Raw genomic sequence first — 21242 nt, 5'->3', positions numbered from 1 at the left:
ATCAAATTCACCTGAATTGTCGTTATTAAAATTTTTACCATTAATCTACCATCACAGCCATTTCTTGGCCGCCACCTTGGATTTCACATCTTTTTTCACCATGGCCTTGTTGGGGGCCGCACCTTTTTTTACAGCTTGGTTGTTTTTGATTAGATAGTATATTTGCTCAGCATTCCTGCAGGAAGTCAGGGATGCGGCAATTATGCCAGCATAATTTCTGGCATAATAGGTATGTGTGGGAATCAGGAATTATACTAGCAGTTTGAGGTGATTATAAAGCTTTAACAGTGGAAAAAATCTGCAGATTGCACAATTCTGTTAAAAAAGATTAAAATATTCTAATAAAGCAGTTGGAAACTCTAATAAAACAGTCAATGAATATTATTCACTTTTAATAAAGCAGTCACATTGAAATAAAATACTCTAATACAGCAACCAGCTAAAGAATTCAAGACTATTTAAAGCTTAAACATCAATGAAAATGGTCTGATACAGCAATAAGTGGTATTATTAGCTAATTATGCATAATTTTGGGATAATGGGCAATTTTCAAAAAGCACAATAGGTGACTTTTTGAGAACTGAGTACTGCTCAAAGTATAATGCTCAATTTTTGGAGCATAATAGCCTTGTGCCTACAGGAAGTCCTTATAGGTGATAGCAAACTAGCCACTATCATCCTTGTTTACAATAACAGTTATTGTAAGACATGCTTTGAGGCAATGTTATGGTGTTCACGCCTCTCTGCATGGGTGACCAGGTGGGTGGGCTTTATTGCTTATAGGAATTCTTAGTCAAGTTCTGCTTAACAAATGACTTTTTAATGACAATAATGTATAGGAATAGTATCATAATAGTTAATAGCAAAATATCGTGATGTCAATACTTTCAAAATATTGTGATATATTGTTGAAACGATGCTACTAGTCATGGCTCAATCTGCACATCAGATGGGCGTTTATCAAAGCAGCAAACTATATATGATCAACACAACCATTATAGATCTTAAGGGTGCTAGTGGGTTTTTGAAGCCATTCAAGGGACAACCGACATAACCTCATGCGGCTGTTGCATCATAATTGGCAATATTACGCATACTCAAAGTATCCGTGTTAGGCGGCCATGTTTTACATCAAAGGAATTGGCCAAGAAACAGCCTGTTTCATTTGAAAACCATCACGAAAATGATCGTCTGGGTGTCCAAGAGTGACAATCTAGTGAATTAGCCTGAAAGTTAGTGCTAGTTTTGAAGATACATGCGAACACAAGCCAAGACACAAGCTGATTTGTAGCCAACACTCTTCCTGACTGTATGCTGGTAAGTTATATTTGTATTGTACACCTGTTCTTAGGTAGTGATGATGTTCCAGCTGGATTTATCACACATAACAAGACACTGACTGTGCGTTACGAGGTGTTACCTATCGAAGAGCAGGCTTGGCGACTCCACAAGCAACAGGAAGGTGTCCCAGTGTGTAAAGAAAAAGAACAAGAGCTTTTCTTTTGTTCAGAACTTGATTTATAACTTGTTATTTGATAAAGTTGGCAAATTTGTGGTTTTTTGGAATTTCTTGTAATAACTGGTCGGCATGTGCATGTTCTACACTGCATTGTAAAAGGCTGTATTCTGGAATACACGATATTGGATCTCTACCAAACTTTTGGTGGACCATCAGTGATAAATTTGCGAACTTTTAGTACATGGAATTATAATTGTTGTGATCCAGCACGAAGTTACAAGGCCTGGAAGTCGAAGTTTGCTTGCGGGCACTTGCTCTTTGTTTTACATGTATAACTCAAGAAAGAAGAAATGCAAAGACAAATCCCTGCACTAAGTTTCCACAAGTTTGTTGAAGAATCCTCACAGCGAATTTGATGCCTGTGCAAGCAGCCAGTATCTCGGAATAAGAAAAATGTATGGGTTAACTTTGAGGGACTATAGCGCATGAATGAAACAAGGTACAATCTTATACTTTGGTCTCTGTATAGTAGAAAGTTAGGTCAATCTTTGAAGCAGTAGTTTAGATTCCTGTAGTTTCCTTTTTGCCTATATCAAAGGTAAAAACAACAGCATTTGTGTGGCTTTTAAAAGGCGCTAGCACCCTTAACATCTTCATGTTTCTGCATCATTCCCATTAACTAACATTAGAAAACACACAACATGAAATCAATGCATTAGCATATTGGACACAGCATTTTGTGGGAGTTACTATTTTACAAGAGCTTGTACAGAGAGGTTGCTACAGTACATTCTGTAGCCTATGTTTCATGTTGACTGGATTAATTGCAGAGGCTCTTTTCCTACTGTTCTTCATTTGTAGTGCTGTATAATGGGCTTCACTTTCGAGCCAGTAATTGATAGCTGGGGTGCACGTTCAGACGAAAACATTAACTTTGGCGCCATCCTTTCTTTTGATGCAGTAAGTGTGGGTTCACCAGTCATAATTATAAAAAAGTATATAAACAAGTATAAGGAAGCATTAGAATATTTTAAGTTCGATTAGGGATCATAGAAATAAAAAGTAGGGAAACAAGGAAGGTCGCCTACACCTGCAGATATACTATATAGTGGATATTTAATACCTAATTCAGTCATGGGTATATATAGACTGAATTAGGGATTAAAAATGTCCACTAGTGTATCTGCAGGGGTAGGCGACCTTTCTTGTTCCCCATATTGGACACAGCATTTTGTGGGAGTTACTATTTTACCAGAGCTTGTGTGGAGAGGTTGCTACAGTGCATTAATAATAATATGCTACTAATAATAATATGCTACTGATAATATAATAATAATAATTAGTAATATCGTCATGTGATCAAAGAAGATTTGTTGAAAACTCTTACCGAAAGTTTGGTGCTCTCTCATTTACTTTATTCACTGTCAGTTTGGGCCCTTCACTTTCCCAGTATCACCTTCAGAGGCTGCAGCGAATGCAAAACCGTGCTGTACATCTCTGTAGGGATCTGCGTAAGTATGATCATGTAAGACATCACTATCCAGCACTGAACTGGCTTCCATTTGAGCTTCTGGTTCAGCATCGCAGCTTGTGTGCTATGCACAACTTGTTTAAGTTCTAGCATATGCAGTTAGACCCACCTATTGTGTTTGGGCGGAAACATTCATATGGGACAAGATCATCTGCATTGTTTGTTCAGCCAGTCCGTTGCCATCTTTCCTTTGCTCAGAGATTTTTTTGTTTTAAGGCCGCACAATGGTGGAACAGTCTTCCTGAGGACATAGTGATGGCACAGGATTTTTCTTCCACTTTATTTTCATATTTATTGACTAACTGATTGTGTGTATAAATTATGTTGTGTTTGTATGCTAAGTATATGTATGTATTTTCATGGTTGTAAGTGTATGCAGTATTTGTGTTTTGTTGTGTGTTTGTAAGTGTATGTATGTGTGTTTCCTCGACCAGGGAAGAACGGCTATGCCTTTGAGTTTAAATTATAAATCAAATCAAACCAAAAACAGTACAGTGGTGCTATTGATTAGGTTTCCCCCTGAAGTGACGGGTGCTGTTAAAAATGCTTTATCTAACAACCATCATAGAAATATCATGCAAAACGAAAATTATCTTTCTGGAATAGTCTTAACATCACACACAGCATTAAAAAAAGAAAACACTTACAGATGACTGAATATAGAATTTTAAAACATTAATTACAACTGTATTTTGGTATGCCTGCCTCAATGCCCCACTACCTGACCACGCTCACAAAGCTAGAAACCAAGCGAAGCAGTGCACGGCCACCATTATCTGCCACAGTAACAAACTCATGAGTGGAATGTGTTCTGACAAATGTCTACCTTCTACGTTGTGCCATTTCAATTTGACTAGCTGTTTAAAAAATTCAAAAGGAAGTAGGGGTTGATATACATGCTACAAAAAGTAAGAAAACAAGTTCAAAAATGTTACATCTGAAATAATCCAGCAGTAAAGAAGTAAGGGAACAAGATTAGACGACTACTTGCTAAAATGAGACACAATTTAATCCCTACTTTGGCTAGCATCTGAAATGAGACCATCAAATTAGTCAAAAGTAGGGATTAAAGTGTGTCTCATTTTAGCAAGTAGTTGTCTAATCTTGTTTCCTTACTTTTTTACTTCTGGGTTATTTCAGCTGTAACATTTTTGAACTTGTTTTCTTACTTTTTGTAGCATGTATATCAACCCCTACTTCCTTTTGAATTTTTTAAATAGCTAGTTTGTTTACTTTCCCTGTCTAGCTAGCTAGTTATATTATACTTTTTTTATTTTCCACATAGTATAAATATCACTTGAAACAGCTATCTTTTACCTTCATATGCAATAAGTGCCTCTAAGAATAATTATCGTTTTGTCTTTTAAAGCTATTACAACAACTGTTGAAGGCTTCAGCTGCATTTCTAATGGCCTAAATGTTGATGAATTTACAGTAAAACATTGCTGGAGAGTCCACCATTATAAGAGTGGAACCCTCGCTTTTAGAAGTCTGGATCCCAAGGTGGATCCGCCCCTCAAAGACATTATTAGCTAGCTACCTCACAAAAAAGCTAAACTGGTAATTAAGACTATATAAAATGACTAGTTGACTACCCAGCGTTAATAAATACTAGAGACAACTCCTTGAGTACCACACACCCGTTCACCCTCATCTTACACACATGTATTCGCACTTCATTAAAAATCGCGTGTTTGGGTTGTGGCGTGCGCTGCAACTATTCAGCGCTTCAACTATTAATTATCCTTTGCGAAGAACAAAGAAGTGAATGAATGAAGAAAGCAAACAGCATGGTGCAGTGGACAGAACATAATCGGAATAACAGATTCGTGAATCCGCCGTCATTACCTTGGTTGTCTGAAATTTTTGGAGCCGTACACCTAGTACAACCAGGTCTTACAGCAGGCAGGCAGGCAGGCAAAATGTAGGTGAATTTTGAAATTTTTAAAACCCACTGTACATCGAAACATTCAACTTTTTGCTTCGTTTACCCAAGGTACAGCATCACTATAGCAGTACTAATGCATTCCAGGGAGTTTTTTTTCAGGTAAAACTTATTGTAAGGCCGTTTTTCAAGGTGCGAAAATCCACGAAACCATATGATTTCTTACCAACCCCTACTATACAGTGATAGTACTGCATGATAGTCATCTTATTCATGCCAGGAAATCATACCAACACGTTAATTTTACAATAGTGCTCTGCAGTATTAAAATTTGAATATGCAATATTATTAACAGGAAATTATCATAGTATATTGGTATATAGTTAGCTTGTTACAGTGACAATATTACATCATTTCTTGGGCCTACCTAAGAGTGTAGTTCAGCTAAGTAGCCAGGTACTTGCAATGTGGTAACCTCAGAGTTTGTTTAGGGTGTGGCTTGCTATACCATCATCAAATTGAGTAATTGAAAACCAAAGGATGGGTTAATAACAATCCTATACTGATATACCGGTTATCAAAGACTATCACGCTATGATAACCAGTTATGTTACAGGTTTTGGTAATTGGATTTGTCGCTTTTGCGATTGAATTCGTCATTTTGGCAAATGAATTTGTCCCTTTGGCAATTGAATTCGTCACTTTGGCAATTGAATTCGTTGTGTTGGCACAAGAATTTATTATAATTAAATGTTCTTCAAGAAAGCAACCGCTCATCATGAAGTGAATCATTTTTGCCATGGAGAGTTACACTTGAGACACCAGAAAGTAGGTTATACGCGAAGTTGATAGTTGTCTGGCCAGTTAATTAGTTTGTTTGCAAGTGACCACACCCATTGATAATGGCTTAGTACAGTTGAAAATGCTGCTGAAGAAGTTGTAGTGGAAGAATTATCACCTTATAAAGAGTTGTTTATGACAGTTGTACCTGAACAAGATCTTGTAGCAGCTGCTACATCTTGTTTTTGTGTTTTCTCCAGCTGCTAATCTTGTCACAGACATAATGCCAACAGGACGAATTCAATTGCCAAAGTGATGAATTCAATCGCCAAGACCCGTAATTTATCACAATAAACAGTATTACCAGTATATCTCCGAGCACTATTTTACATATCAACCATTTCTTGTGTTTAGATGGTACAAAACTATTTGAGGTGTTTAACGGGCTGTAGTACCCTAGTAAACTGGGCTTATGAAATGATTGCAATAGGCCACACCCGTTAAATGATCAGAAGATGCCACCACACCTTTAATAGTCTGTGCTGAGGCTGAATGATCTAGCTCTGTAGGAAACAAGGTGTTGTATCATGCCCCCTAACTTAATCTACTGCATAGCTAAGTAACGAAATAGAGATACTCCTAATAATACAGCAGTCATAGCCACACATGTATTTTGTAGTTTTTTTCTAGCAAAAAAGGTAATAAACTAGTGCAATAAAGACTATTAATAATGAAATACAGTTCCAGCGATAAAAAGTAATGAGACAAGAGGTAATGGTATCTATGAGGGAAAATCCCTTCTTTGGCATTGAAAAGATGATGAAAACATGCCAATTTAGGAATTTCCCACATTGCTACAATACATAACTACCATCATCTCTTGTTTCACTACTTTTTATCGCTGGAACAATCCTACTTTTTCATTTGCACTAGTATTCAATAATTCCGCTTTGTAGGGTATTGATTGTTTGCATTTTAATCAAAAAATTAGGGTGGATTTGCACTAGTTATCTCCAAGGCCACTGGAAAGATTTTAGAAACTTTCACAATAATCTGTAAAAGAATAATCAATTCAGTGTAAAATAAAACTGTTTATTTGTATAGTTATATGCTAACTATTGCCTCCATTCGTGCAAAACAGTAATGCTCATGCCTTTTAGCATACCGTAGGAGCTACAATGGGTTTGTGAATGCTTTAGCATGCTTGTACTGAGGCATATAGGTGAATAGCAATCAACTATAATATTACATACACTTGCAGTGGTGGATACTTAATAATAGGAATTACAAATGTTTGCATTCCTGGCAAAGAGCATTGACCATGCAATGACTAGCCTCAAATGGCAAGAAAACCAGATGACACCTGATAATGTAGACCCTAGTTTACTAAGAATGCTATAGCCACGAAATCAGCAAAAATGACATCCCTCAAAAATTTGTACGTGTATGGTACATGTGATGATTGGCTGCATCCATAATGTTTGTATTAAATTTCTATCAATTTTACAGCTTTGAAAGTGATAGCTGACAATTTCTTAAAAGCTGAAGTTGCACACGTTAAGCTTTCCAATGTAGAACTGCTTCAGATGGGTGAAAATGTCTTTGACACACATCAAACTCAGCTGATAGACAAAGACAACAAAGTACTGACTACGGCAAAGTAAGTATTAAATTTGTTTATGATCAGTTTTGATATTTTTACATATCTGTTTGTACTCTATACATCAACTTTTCACCTATACTGTGTATCCCAGTCTCCTATAAATATTTGGTAACAGTCAGTTAAATATTGCACTATCCATTTGTACATAATGCTGTCTGCATCCATGTACTTAAAGTATCCATAACTTTTTCACTTAAGTGTGACTTACTTGTGCATACATGTACAGGGATAGATAGAATGGGCCACTACTTTATTGTCTTATGCATAGCTACTTAGTGTTGCACCGATATGCATATTTTCACATTTACCGATACTGATTTTCACTCATTCCTGTAGCCAATATGCCGATGTTTACCGATATTCTTCTATAGGTTGGAGCAAAAATCATCTAAAGTTTATGCGTGTGTATAACATTAATTGCAATAATTTAATTACTTGTGTAGGCGACCGATTCTACAATGTTTGCTATCAGTGTGCTACTAACCCCTTTCATGGAAATGAAAGCCAAGTAGTTATAAAACGCCGAAGTCAGCTTCTCAATTGGAGTTTTGGTGGGATTCCAGACACTTTGCAAATAGTGATTGGTTAATTGCGTGGGCGGCCGATAAATACACACAGCCTTGTAGCCACACTATTCACAGATAAATAAGCCTAAATAGTTATAAACAGGTACAGCAAATATATGTTTACCGCTTACCTCTCCATTCACCGCTTTCTTTTAATACTGTCGCGTGTTTATTAGTGTTTTTAATGACTGATTGTGGGTTTAGGTTATCAGCAAATAATTTCCTCTTCGTAGCCGATACCGATACTAGCAAAATCACTTATATCGGCTGTTACTGATTATTCAACCGATTATCGGTGCAACACCAAAGCTACTTAATAGGAACACTGTCAAGTCAAAGGAAAGCTGTAGTCAACTGAAGCAATTTCACATTAAAGAAAGAATATCCTGCTGTGTCTGTACTACCATGCATTCTTTCAACATGCCATTCAACTTTGTTTCAATAGTTTCAATTTTTGGTGCCAGTATTGTGAGGTACTGCAGCATTCACCTCTGTGTAGTGTTCTAATAAGAAATGTTACGTTTATAGTACACAACAACCCTTATTATGGAAACTCAAGCACCATAATGCTTCGTAATAATTAGTGTACAGCAATCATTAAAAATTCATTGGCATATTAATTTCATAGCAGCCATTACTTGTCTGTCACCTTTGATCCTTTGATTAAGGCTATATATATATATATATATATGTACCACTCTGCGTGGGCAGTTCAAAAGCCCCGCCAGTGCCATAATTTGTATATGGTACTCTTGCTGACCGCAGCTAGTGCATTATAACTTATAACGCACTGGTTGCGGTTTTACAGACCGCAACGAGTGCATTATATGTTATAATGCACTGACCGCAGTGCAATGTACAGATATTGCACTGGCTGCAGTTTTGTGTAGCAATGCACAAGTGCTGGCAGCCGAGACCACTACGATACCTCACCTAATAGGTGGAAAGACACCTCACAGATCACTCGAGTTCTTTTATAGCCTGACATGTAAAGGTCGATTGTGGGCCATAACGTTACCAATACGTATAATGTTTACCAAGCAGCCAATGGTGATTGAAAAATCCAACGCAATGGCCACAACTCTAGAGTACATATATATATATGTACCACTCTGCGTGGCCAGTTCAAAGGCACCGCCAGTGCCATAATTTTTATATATTGCACTGCTGCAGACCGCAGTGAGTGCATTATAACGTATAATGCACTGGTTGCGGTTTTGTAGACCGCAACGAGTGCATTATAAGTTGTAATGCACTGACCGCAGTGCAATATACAGATATTGCACTGGCTGCGGTTTTGTGCAGCAATGCACAAGTGCCGGCAGCCGAGACCACTACGGCACCTCACCTAATAGGTGGAAAGACACCTCACAGATCACTCAAATTCTTTTATAGCCTGACATGTAAAGGTCGATTGTGGGCCATAACGTCACCAATACGTATAATGTTTACCAAGCAGCCAATAGTGATCGAAAAAGCCAACGCGGTGGCCACAACTCTAGTCTACATATGTGACCGGATTTCATATAACAAGGCTTCCACACACACAAAATCAAACTTATGATTTTACCAGAAATGGATTGCTGGTCTAATACACTATCATATTTCACACTGTACTTCCTTCAGCACTGGCAAGTCTGGTTTCTGTAGCAGCTTTCTTCCGACCCTGTCAAAGCCACGAGTGTGAGATTGGCACCATTAAATGGCCATGGCTTTGTGATAATGGTGTGTAGTGAGCTGGGACTTCACAGAGAGCTCGCCAATAGTGTTCTCAGTCAATTTGGAGTAATGTGAGGGCCATGGAGGGCCATGGAGAGCCCAAACTTGGCCTCTGGATTCCAATCGTCTTCTTACTCCATTTTATACCCGTATATTAAGACCACCGTCCACCCCCGCCCTCCCACCCTTAGTACTACCATCTGTGATATTATTACCCGCTCGATAAAAGCTGCTCAAAACAGGGCAAATTTTGGGTATCAGAAATGTATACACCCACTCAGTGATAGCTAGTGAACAGATGAACAATTGGTGCAAATTTTGTTTGCACAGCTGTAGGCACTGGGAAGTTATTACACAATGATTCCTTAAAATCGCCATATCTCCTAACAAAGCTTTGTGCGTCGAAGCCTTGTTTTGTCAAATTCAGTCACATATATAAAAATGTACTTATACACCTTACTAGTTTGGTGCCATCTGAGCCCAAGTTAAACTGTAGTCCACTTTGACAATGACTCGATAAATTCTAAATAATACTCACCTTTATGTTCGATTGTGGTAACCAGTTTTTGTCATGCCACCAGATTTGAGTTTAGCCAGTGTGAATAGTAAGAATTAGACTAGTATCGTTTTGAAGTTTGGTTTTGTTTACTTAAACCGTCTATTAGCTGCTTTTTTTCGCTAGAGAAAATCACTATGGTGATAGTAGTCTGGTGCTTAGTCTATATGATGGTTGAGTGATCACGCTGGCATGCTGAGCACTACATGCTGAGAGTTGTACAGCAAATGTTGGTTAGTGATATAAACCATAGCGTACTAGCTTTCAATATCTCAGGTGGCTGCAGTACTGTAGAGGGAACGTCATCAGAACGTTAGGCTTGGTTACCCACAATCGATGTTAGAAACCTGGCCTTTATAAGTATTACAGCTGACTTGTGAGACTCTCCCCACCTATTAGGTGAGTGGTACATAACAGTTATACAACGTGCACTCGTGCTCTGCCTGTATAAACGCACTTGCCTTTGGGTGTGACGGCCCTCAGGCTAGTGCATTTATATCAGGCAGAGCACTCATACCCGTTGTATAACTATATAATATACATAAACATACTTATACACCTTACTAGTCTGGTGCCATCTGAGCCCAGATTAAACTGTAGTCCACTTCGACAATGACTCATTAAAACTATTATATTCTAAATAATACTCACCTTTACGTTTGATTGTGGTAACCAGTTTTTGTCATGCCACCAGATTTGAGTTTAGCCAGTATGAATAGTATGAATTAAACTATAGTATCGTTTAGTAGTTGGATTTTGTTTACTTAAACCGTCTATTAGCTGCTTTTTTTTTCACTTGAGAGAATCACTATGGCGATTAATCTGGCACTCAGTCTATATGGCGATTGAGTGATCACACTGGCATGCTGAGCATAGTCGAACCACAAATGCAGGTTAGTGATATAACTCATAGCGTACTAGCTTTCAATATCTCAGGTGGCTGCAGTACTGTAGAGGGAACATCATCGCAACGTTCGGCTTGGTTACCCGCAATCGATGTTAGAAACCGGGCCTTTATAAGTGTTACAGCTGGCTTGTGAGACTCTCCCCACCTTTAGGTGAGTGGTACATAACAGTTATACAACGTGCACTCGTGCCCATTGTATAGCTATATAATATATACCCTTTCTTGTGGACTTTCTGTTTTTTTGCATATATCATAAATTCATAAGTGCTATGATCATATTATGCTCATATGTTTATAGTGCTTGTGCGATTTGGCGCAAGGAAAATGGACAATGGCGTATCATGTTTGAGATGGGAAGCATTCAGACTCCTCAAAAGCCTCCCAGCAGCTAGATGGAATCTGAAGAGTGTGACTAAGAAATAACTTTTGATATAGATTGTAACTGAACTATTGTTGTATTGCATAGTTGCATGCAATTAGGTTTTAGTGACACTTTAGTTGTTCTCATTAAATTACCATTATAGTCTATAGCTACCAGGGTTGGGGCCATTAATAATATGTGACCATCTCAGCAAAAACCCAACTTGTTTATACAAGTATGCATTTTGAGAAAAAGGATATTTAAAAAATTGTGCAATTACAATGTTATACAAAGAAAATAATTATGAAAGTTGATATCGGGCTATTAGCTACTCAGAGAAGGAAGACTCAAAATTGATGAAAACTATCCACCATCTTATTCACCTGCTCATGGAGAGTTTGAAAACCTTTGTTTTGTTACTGTAGCACCAATTTCCAATGCGGTAAATGTAAACAAGATCGTCGTCATTTCTTCAACTAAACTGCCTTCATACCCATGTGTGCAAGTGACTACAGGGCTAGAGCTATATACCTTAGTTGATTTGCTAATCCATGTTGAACATTTCCAGCCAAATTTCAACATTGTAGACTAATGCAAACAGAAGTTATGGTGTGCCTGTAGTTGATTTTCAGTATAGTCGCTCTACAAATCAATTTTCTTACTCTTCCTACTGTCTATTAGCTCTATAATTCCAAAACTATACTCACCACAAAAGGTTGGTGGTCCATTCCTTAGACACTGTAGATAATGCTGAGAAAATAATGGAAAAGTTGTGCAAACAAGTTGGATTTTTTGCTGAGACGGTCACATATAGTTATACTTCTTATAATAAAACATACTAAACCCAAAAATTGAATTTTGTATTTACATATAGTTCTGCTCTGGTATAGGTGAATACATGACGCTGTAGGGGCAAATAGTTCTATTCCCATTCATATTAGATTGGTACTCCAAAGATTTAACAGGTTATTGTGGATGTAATACCAGTTCTCTCTTTGTTAATTCCCCAAAGTTGGCTTACTACTAACTTTGGCAAAAGAGCTACTTTTATCATGGAACAATTTTATGAAACAGCTAGCTATAGTCATCAACAGTTGTGGAGCCGCTTTTTCATTGTTGACAGCATTTGTATTTCAATTATTTAAGTACTGTGTATTGCCTATATTATTGTGTGTGTAGTGTGTTGTATATTTTGTATGTTGTTTACAGGGCTCCACTGAAATTCAGCATAAACTGAATGGATTCCTTGTTTAAATATTGCAATTACATTTAGTTTCCAGCTATGTTCCACCCACTATACTGTGTTACAAATGAAGCACAATGTAAGGTGCTTCTACAATCAATCCGGTGACTAGAACAGTGGTGGATCTAGGATTAAGGAGGTTCTGAAAATTAATGTAAAATGTCATATAGACAAGATATAAAAATAATGAAGTATTTGGGACAAGCCTTAAAAAAATTTGAGAGATTTTTTGAGATTGGATTTTAGGTTAATAGTCACAATTCTCTAAACCATTAAATAAATGTGACCAACAGGCCTGCAAAAATATAGCTAGGGCATGTGGGTACAAGCATAAGCTACACCCCACCACAAAAGGTCATTTCTTAGCACTGCATGGAATAGAATATTTGTACCCTGTAACTTATATTACGAAGCCAACTACATCTGTAATAAGTGCTCAAATTTGCTGAAATTTGCATGACCAGGAAAATTTCATGTACTCACATGCCCTATTTTTGCTGGCCCAGTCACAAATTATTTCTTTGCTATTATCTTGTGTAAATTTATAAAACTACATAGTATACAATCATATATGTGATCCAGTCTGGGAAAACGTGCCTTATCACCCATCAACGTTGAAACCGGGTCACTACTGATGACCCACTGACCCGGATTAATTAAAGCCGAGACGTGTTTCGGCTAGTCTCGAGCGAGCGAACGAGTCTACATTTTGAGCGTTCGATTAGTGTTGAGTAAATATTGCAACTTCAGCCTAGCTGTAGGTTGAAGACAAAAAAAAAAAAAGGTCTTCACCTGCTGACAATAGCTACCCCTCACCATAGATACCCTCAGTTTCGTGCTACATACTGCACTTACTAGCAAATGGGCGTGACTGAGCGTATGTTGGTAATGTGATAAGTGGGCGTGGCTCACGAAAGAGCTACGCGATAGCGTTTATATGTTTCTACGTCGTCAAACGAACAATTTCTTTTCTCACGTGATCCAATCCGGGTCAGACCCGGAGAAAATGTGACCCGATGACTCGAATGACCCGACCCGGTTTCAACGCTGTCACCCATGTCAGCAGATTCAATTTTTCACCCAGAACACAAAGCTACATGAATAAACTATCTAATTTCACAATCAAAATCAGCTAGACTGAGTGGTCTGGTTTTTGCTGGCTGCTTTTCCCAAGCCCAGTGGTGATCCGTATGTGTGGTGTTGTGCCTTAATGGAGCTCTGGTCAGCCAGGGGATGGCTGTATGTGGCTGTACAGCTCCGTGATGTTGAATAAATACCTCTGCTGTGAATTTCCTTTTGTTTTAGCCAGTTTTGAGACCTGAATGGCCCATAACTTGGTCTAGTCCATCCCTACACCTTCCTTTTCAATTTTTGAACAGCCTCTTTCCCTCATTCCGGGCCCCCTCCTCCCTCCCCTTTTGGAGTGCGCCTGATACAGTTAACCTCGGTTCAAAAACTATCTAAAATGGTGGGAAACTTAGTTGTTGGCTACTTGCACAGTGGATACCCTGGAAGGTAAGGAATTGGTGTAAAATGTGTGAAAATTTGGTACACACAGCTTCGACCATTGGTGAACTACAACACACTAAATACTTAAAACCGGCATTTCTCGATACTTTTAAATAGGCGATAAGACCAGTTTTCCCAGACTGGGTCACATATGATCTATATATGACTTTTAAAATACCCCTAATACAGGCATGTAATTATGATACAGAAGGTGTCAAACATAATAAAGACTACTAAACAATATAGACAATCTTGATCTCTGCACACACAAGGTCAATAGCAGCAGTCTCTCTTTGAAGTCAAAGCAGTGCTAGGATGATCTATATAGAACCTCTCAAACATGTATATAGAGTGAGTGTAGTCAGCATACACTGCATAATAGCCAGTAAAGGGTCTTGCTGTAGAACTGTCCATTTTTTTCTGACAGCAGAGCAGGTTTGCTTAGTCTAAAGAGGTTTGGCAGCGTAGTCTATTGTAGCCTCAATGCTTTCGAGGTTGATCATGACATGAGTGGTGTTGAAAGAATTTTTAAAAATTCTTATAGAGGTCTAAATGTTTTGAGGATAAAATTGTCACTGTTAACTCCCTAAATCTTGAAATCACTGAATATATCCCCCCTCAAAATATTTAGGCTATGGATGTTTTGGGAACTTAGAATCAAATTTTGTGTGGCCTGCTCTACCAGAAAAAGTGTGTAGTCAGTAGCTATGAGCTTGGCTTAACAGTTTGATGTAATAATAATAATAGGCTGCAGCTGAAGCAGTAATTGAACCTGGGTCCTAAAATCCACGTGCACTGCAATGCACAGTCTGGCCACTATAGTCTCGGTAAAATGTTTACTGTTAGTTAACCCCCAAAACCTTGAAAAATTGAAAATCCTGCCTCGAAATGTTTAGGCTATAAGGTACCGTATAGCTAGCCTAAATATTTCGAGGGAGAAGGTTTTTGCTGATTTCAAGGCTTTGGGGTTACTCGAAATATTTAGACCCCCATAATATTATAGTCTAATACGTTTTGGGATTGTTTGCAAATCTGCAAAATTGTTTAAGTTGCATTACTCAATTGTAATTATTTTATTTTATTGTAGAGGCGTAAGCTTATACACATCCAAATCATATACACTAGTTATACAGTTTACCCATTACAAATCACACATTACATTTATATGGTGTCTTTATCTGTCCAGCATGCAGGTTCTTAAGCTGACTAGGAGAATTGGCACCAATCACTGACATCACTGACTGGAGTAGAGAATCCTGTGATCATGTATTGTGAAAAGTATAGTGAGTTGAGCTCAGAATAAAAAGTAGGGAGATTGAGCTCAGAATTCTCCTTTTTTTTACGTTTTAAGTTAGTCAAAGCGTTCCCAAAAAACAAAAAAAAACATAAAAAAAGGCTGTTGATATTTAGCCGGTCATTGCAATTAAAAAAAAAAAACTTAGAAAAAATCGTGACACAAAAAGGTTCAAGAAACGAAGAAAAAAAGTGTGACGTGACCTAGACTAGAACCCACACATTCAGGTTTAGAGTACCAACGCTCTACCATTGTACCACCGGTGTTCACCACTAGTGTGTTTGATACTAGAGTTATAGGTGACACTTCCCAACAAACGACCGGCTAAATAAATGGCTAAATATCCACTTCGAAAAAAAAAACCTCGATACGGAAGCCCCGGAGAGTCTGGCAAGTCTACTAGGCTGTAACGGAGTAGCTGTATCTCCGCCGTTATACCACACTCCACTTTTCAGCCAACACGGAGACAAGTTTCGTTTTACTTTTCCCCATAAGGCTTCTTATAATTTTGCCTCGAATTGTGCGCACTTGGACCACGCCTAGTCTCGCGTGGGCAGACCCTACTCTCCGCACAGCGTTTATCGATTAGAGATTATAAGCGCCTGCTCTCGCAGCAGGCGCTTATAATCTCTAGTCGATAAGCACCGTACGGAGAGTAGGGTCCTGCCACGCGAGACTAGACCACGCCCTAGATCGTAGGTTTAGTTCCCAAAATCTGACCTTTCGCCGATCTGCTTTAAAGAGGACTAGCTAAAATCTTAGCCGGCTACTGTTCATTATGGCAATACCTCAAGGTACGTAGCTAACAATGTAGACTGTATAGACTGCATGTATTCGTAAGTAATGACTAGCGGCTACTCCAATGTGTCCGTGATAATCTTTACACTGCACAGCTGATTTGGATGCTGTAAATGCGATGCAGAAGAAGACACTTGCTGCTTTTAAGCATCATGATATTGAAGCGTTTGTGAGTACCTTCACGGAAGACTGTACATTCATGACTCCTGGCAGTGCAGTTATTAAAGGACGAGCCGGTGAGAACATAATATAGTTAGCTCATGCAGTATAGCAAGCTAAAGTCTCACCAAGTTCTACTGTTCTAGCTATAGTCTGGTGCTATCCATTGATCTGTCACTAGTTTAACATATAATTGTTGGAATGTATTATACTGTACCAAGACAACTGAAGTTATGATGGGAACATTTAATGTAATGGGGAACCTATATAGATGGCCATGCAGAGGGAACGTCTATTGAGAGTAGCTTAATAAAGTGCATAGCTATAATAGATCTTGACAATAATAATAATGGCAGTAGACACTGAACCGAAAGTCGGTTCAATAAGCTGTACTCGCTATTGAACTTACCGAGGGGTCGCCAACTCCCACGCAAACTTCTAAATTGTGTACGAGAGTCCCAATATGTAAGTATTTCAAAACGTATTTCTGCATTATTTCAATAAATATTTCATGTATTTATATGGATTTATAATTGGTTTTCTCAGATAGTGTACGAGAGTCCCAAGATGTTAGCTACCCTTCGAAACTGACAGTAAAACCAGCTTAGATAAAAAGGGTCACTAAACAAAAAGAAACAATAACCACAAAACTCATCCGGAGTTTGAACCCTGGACTACTGGAGCTTTAGGCAAGTGTGCTAACCACTGTGCTACCACTGCTGGCTACCCACTACCCCTTCTTTGCTAATGCTACTTTTCGCGTCCCCTAAAGCCAAATACTCGGGGCAACTACTAGATGCAAAAATAAAAACCTTTTGGTTCAGTAACCACTTCCAATAATAATATAGCTAATGAAATTTCAAACATTATAAACCTGTTATGTGACTAACTAATGGGATATAAAGCGAGTCGATTTAAAAGGTTAGCAAGTGATCATGACATCCTACATATGATTCAAAAGCAGCGGAAGTACCATTATAAAGCCAACTATCCAGTAGCTTACTTCTGTCGCGACCTCAACCACGAGGATCACGTGTGATGATTCTAATTAAGTGCTCAGTCAAGTAGTGAAACACGTGTGATTTAATATCAGTGATTGTAGGCTATATAGAGTGTAGTGTTTCATTTTATAGTAACAATTTTGTTAATAATTATATTGTCGTTACGACAAGTGGTGCTGAAACACGGGTCAAGACGAGACGCTACACTCACAGACAACTCTGGCCATTTTGTAACCTGACTCTCAGAATCTGTGGTACCGTGGAATTTAATGGTACCACCTAAGGCTAGTTGTCTGATTTCTTAGATTTTTATTTCTGTTTGATTTTTCACAGGAAACTAAAGAGAAATAAGTGAATAGCCACGAGAGCAATGCCGATTATAAGCAGCTTGAAGAGCAGGCACACTAGAGAAAAGAAAAGTTTATTGAAAGAAGAAACTGAAGCTCAAAAATGTCTGCAGAAAGAACTAACCGATGACACCCGAGAAATTGGGCAGTTTTACTGTTGGTAGCGAAGGTCTTATTAAACCTTGGAAACAAAGCTGACGAGATTAGAAGCCACAAATGAAAAGTTAGTGGAGGCCTACGACCAAGGGACTGACACAGAGGCAGCAGTGCAATTTCAGAATGTTCTTGATGAGGACACAGACTTCACTGAAGGCATCATTGATAAAATTTCACAGTTAAAGGTACTTAAAGAAGAGGTAGAGAAGAAACGCAGAGAAATGGAAGCCCGTCATAACCCGAGTTTAGAACACAGAGTAACCCAAGTTCAAGAGCAAGTAAAACACTTATAGTCTAGCAGTCATTCAACAGAAGTAACAAGTATTTGGTCACAACCAAATTTGGGATCAATGAAGCCACCACGACTTAACATTAGGGCTGAGCGATACTACCGTTTTAGCGATATATCGCGATATTTTGAAAGTATCGATATCCCGATATTTTGTTATAACTATCGTGATACCATGCCTGTACATTACTGTCATTAAAAATCCATTTGTTATGCAGTACTAGGCTAAGAATCCTTGGAAATGATAAAGTCCACCCATCTGGTTTCCCCTGCAGAGAGGTGTGAACACCATAACAACCTCAAAGCATTATATGTGTTAAAATAACTGTTACTGTAAACAAGAATGATAGTGGCTAGTTTGCTATCACCTATAAGGACTTCCTGCAGGAATGCTGAGCAATATGCTATGTAGCACCAGCTATGATTGACTTATTTGTAAGTATCGTGAACTATTCAGTATCGTGAATAGTGGCTTTAGTATCGATCGTGATACTAAAATGGCAGTATCGCTCAGCCCTACTTGACATCAGAACATTTAGTGGTAATGTGTTACGGTGGTAGGAATTTTGGGATGCCTTTGATGCATCGGTACACCAGGCAAGATATGCACCTGTTGACAAGTTCAACTATCTGAAGTCCAAATTGGAGGGTGAGGCTTTAGAAGCGATATCTGGGTACCAGTTGTCTAACGAAAACTACACTGTAGCAATAGATATCCTTAAGAAAAGATTTGGAAACAAACAACTCATTATAGATGCTCACTACCAGAGCTTATCCCACCTCCCTACTGCAACTAACCAAGTAATTTATGGAGCCTAGATGCAATTGGCAAAAACGTAAATCATCACCATTTTATTGCTTTGATTTTTGAGAAACTGCCACAAAAAGTTCGGTGTCAGCTCTATAGGCAAAAATCTGAAGATGAAGAATGGACTGTACTGAAATTACATCAAATGTTAGGCAAGTACATTTCTGCCATGGAGATGGCAGGAAATGAATCTTCAGGTGCTCCGACACCAACTTCTGGTACCTATCCAAATTCTGCCAACCAACGGAATCGTCCTCCTTCCTTCATACCTACAACCGGGGGATTGATAGTAGGAAACAATAGTAGAGGATCCTCCTCACACAGAGCTTGAGAGTCCTCACGCAGAGAGTTTCAAGCTAAATGTGTCTACTACACCCAGTCACATTGTTCTGATCAGTGTCCAAATTACTCAACTCTAGATGCAAGAAAAGAAAATTTGAAAGGATCCTGTTACAATTGCTTACAAAGGGGTAAAAGACTGTACAAAGGATAGAGTGTGTACACATACAACTGATATTCACCACGTGGTTTCCCATTTTCCTGCTTCCACTGGCATATCTCCATCATTCTGGTGACGCTTGAATTGGCAACAGCAAGTGCAGAACTAGGGTCAGCGGACCGTTGTCAACGGGTAAGGCCACTCCAAATAAATTCTCTGTTTCCCGTCCACCGCCTGCATCTGGTTACTGTCAGCTCTAAATATTCCATTATTCCGTATTCTTCCATTATTTTCCGGTTATTCTTGCATTCTGTACAGTCTCAGTAAAAACAGTGTCAGTGTTCGTGTGTCAGCAATGCTATCAAGTAGAAAAAAATTCACATTTGTGTTATTTTTGCAACTTAATAGGAAGGTAAGAACATTAATCATGCTTTTATGCAGCTTTTAATGGTTATTCCAGGCGAATAATGGCTTGAAAAGCTGCCAATCATATAATGAAATAATGAAAATGGACTGCCTGCCTGCATGCAAATATGCATGCAAATATGCCTGAGTCCAGGACGGGAAACAGAATTTATTTGGGGTGGCCAAAATAAGAAATACTGGTATCGCCACTCTGTTTACACACCTTGAAGTACTTGAGGAATGCTATGTCAACTCACGATTTTTACCTAAATGTAGACTACTTATGAATAAACAATTTCGGAAAACTTATTTTCGGAAATTATTTAGTTTTCCAAAATATCCGAAAATTACATCCTATGGAAATTTCCTGCTATACGGTATGCTGTTAAAGGTAACAGTAGTCCCCAGTATTACAGGGAAAATAAATCGAATTCCACTCAAAGTAGAAGATATAGCATTAGAGTTCTCTATGGACAAATTGGCGGACTTGCTGCCATGTCAATTGGAATTGTCAACAATTGAAATGCTAATAGGTAACGACTATTACTTCGAGTTGCTACAACCAAGAAAGATTGACCTAGGTGAGGGTCTATTTCTTTTCTACTCTAAACTTGGTTGGATTTTGAGTGGCCAAGTCCATAGTAACACAGAAGAGACCAGTGAACTGGTTAGTACCATTGGATCAGTTCCTATGGGAGTCAAGGTGAATACCCACATGCTAACCAACATTGATCTTTCTCTGGAGCCACAGCCCAACTTAGAGTACTTCTGGCATTTAGAGTCAATCGGAATAAAGGAATCACCCATAGCAGTAGATGATGATAGAGTATTAGACAACTTCAACAAAACAATTGAGTTTACTGATGGTAGATACTTAGTGACATGGCCATGGAAAGAATCGAGTCCTGACTTACCAGACAATTACCAGTTGGCAGTTGGTAGATTGAAGTCCACTGTTCAAAGACTAAGGAAAGATCTACGCCTTCTCAAGATGTATACTGGTGTGATACAAGACCAACTTGATCGTGGGGTTATTGAAAGGGTTTCCAGTGACACCAAAGAAGGTACAGTAAAACACTATATTCCGCACCATGCAGTGATTACACCTTCTAAAACCACTACTAAACTGTGAGCAGTATACGATGCTTCTGCGAAATCCAGACAGACAGACAAAAGTTTAAATAAATGTCTCTATCGAGGCCCAGTTATTTTACCCAACTTATTTGGGGTGCTTATAAGATTCAGATTGTCAGCTATTGCCATAGTTGCAGATGTTGAAAAAGCATTCTTAAATGTAGGCTTACAGGTCCCAGACAGAGATGTCACTCGTTTTATCTGGCTTAAGAATCCAAATAATCCTGAGGTAG

General features: G+C 38.5%; 1 protein-coding gene across 2 annotated transcripts in view; it reads left to right on the top strand.

The window, feature by feature from the left end:
- Positions 1-21242, top strand: part of LOC136240910 (uncharacterized) — a 64531-nt gene that overhangs the window by 20063 nt on the left and 23226 nt on the right. The window contains exons 1-2 of one of the 2 annotated variants that reach the window (XM_066031977.1): positions 16108-16267; positions 16367-16507. The exons of the other annotated variant lie outside the window; for it this stretch is intronic. Of the exons in view, the coding sequence (XP_065888049.1) occupies positions 16252-16267; positions 16367-16507 (157 nt within the window). The 5' untranslated portion in view covers positions 16108-16251. Of the gene's footprint in view, positions 1-16107; positions 16268-16366; positions 16508-21242 lie in introns of those variants that run through there. 2 annotated transcript variants of the gene reach the window in all.

Source organism: Dysidea avara, chromosome 12 (genome assembly GCF_963678975.1).
Source record: "Dysidea avara chromosome 12, odDysAvar1.4, whole genome shotgun sequence".
Lineage (NCBI taxonomy): Eukaryota > Metazoa > Porifera > Demospongiae > Dictyoceratida > Dysideidae > Dysidea > Dysidea avara.
This window is presented reverse-complemented; position numbering and strand designations above follow the sequence as displayed.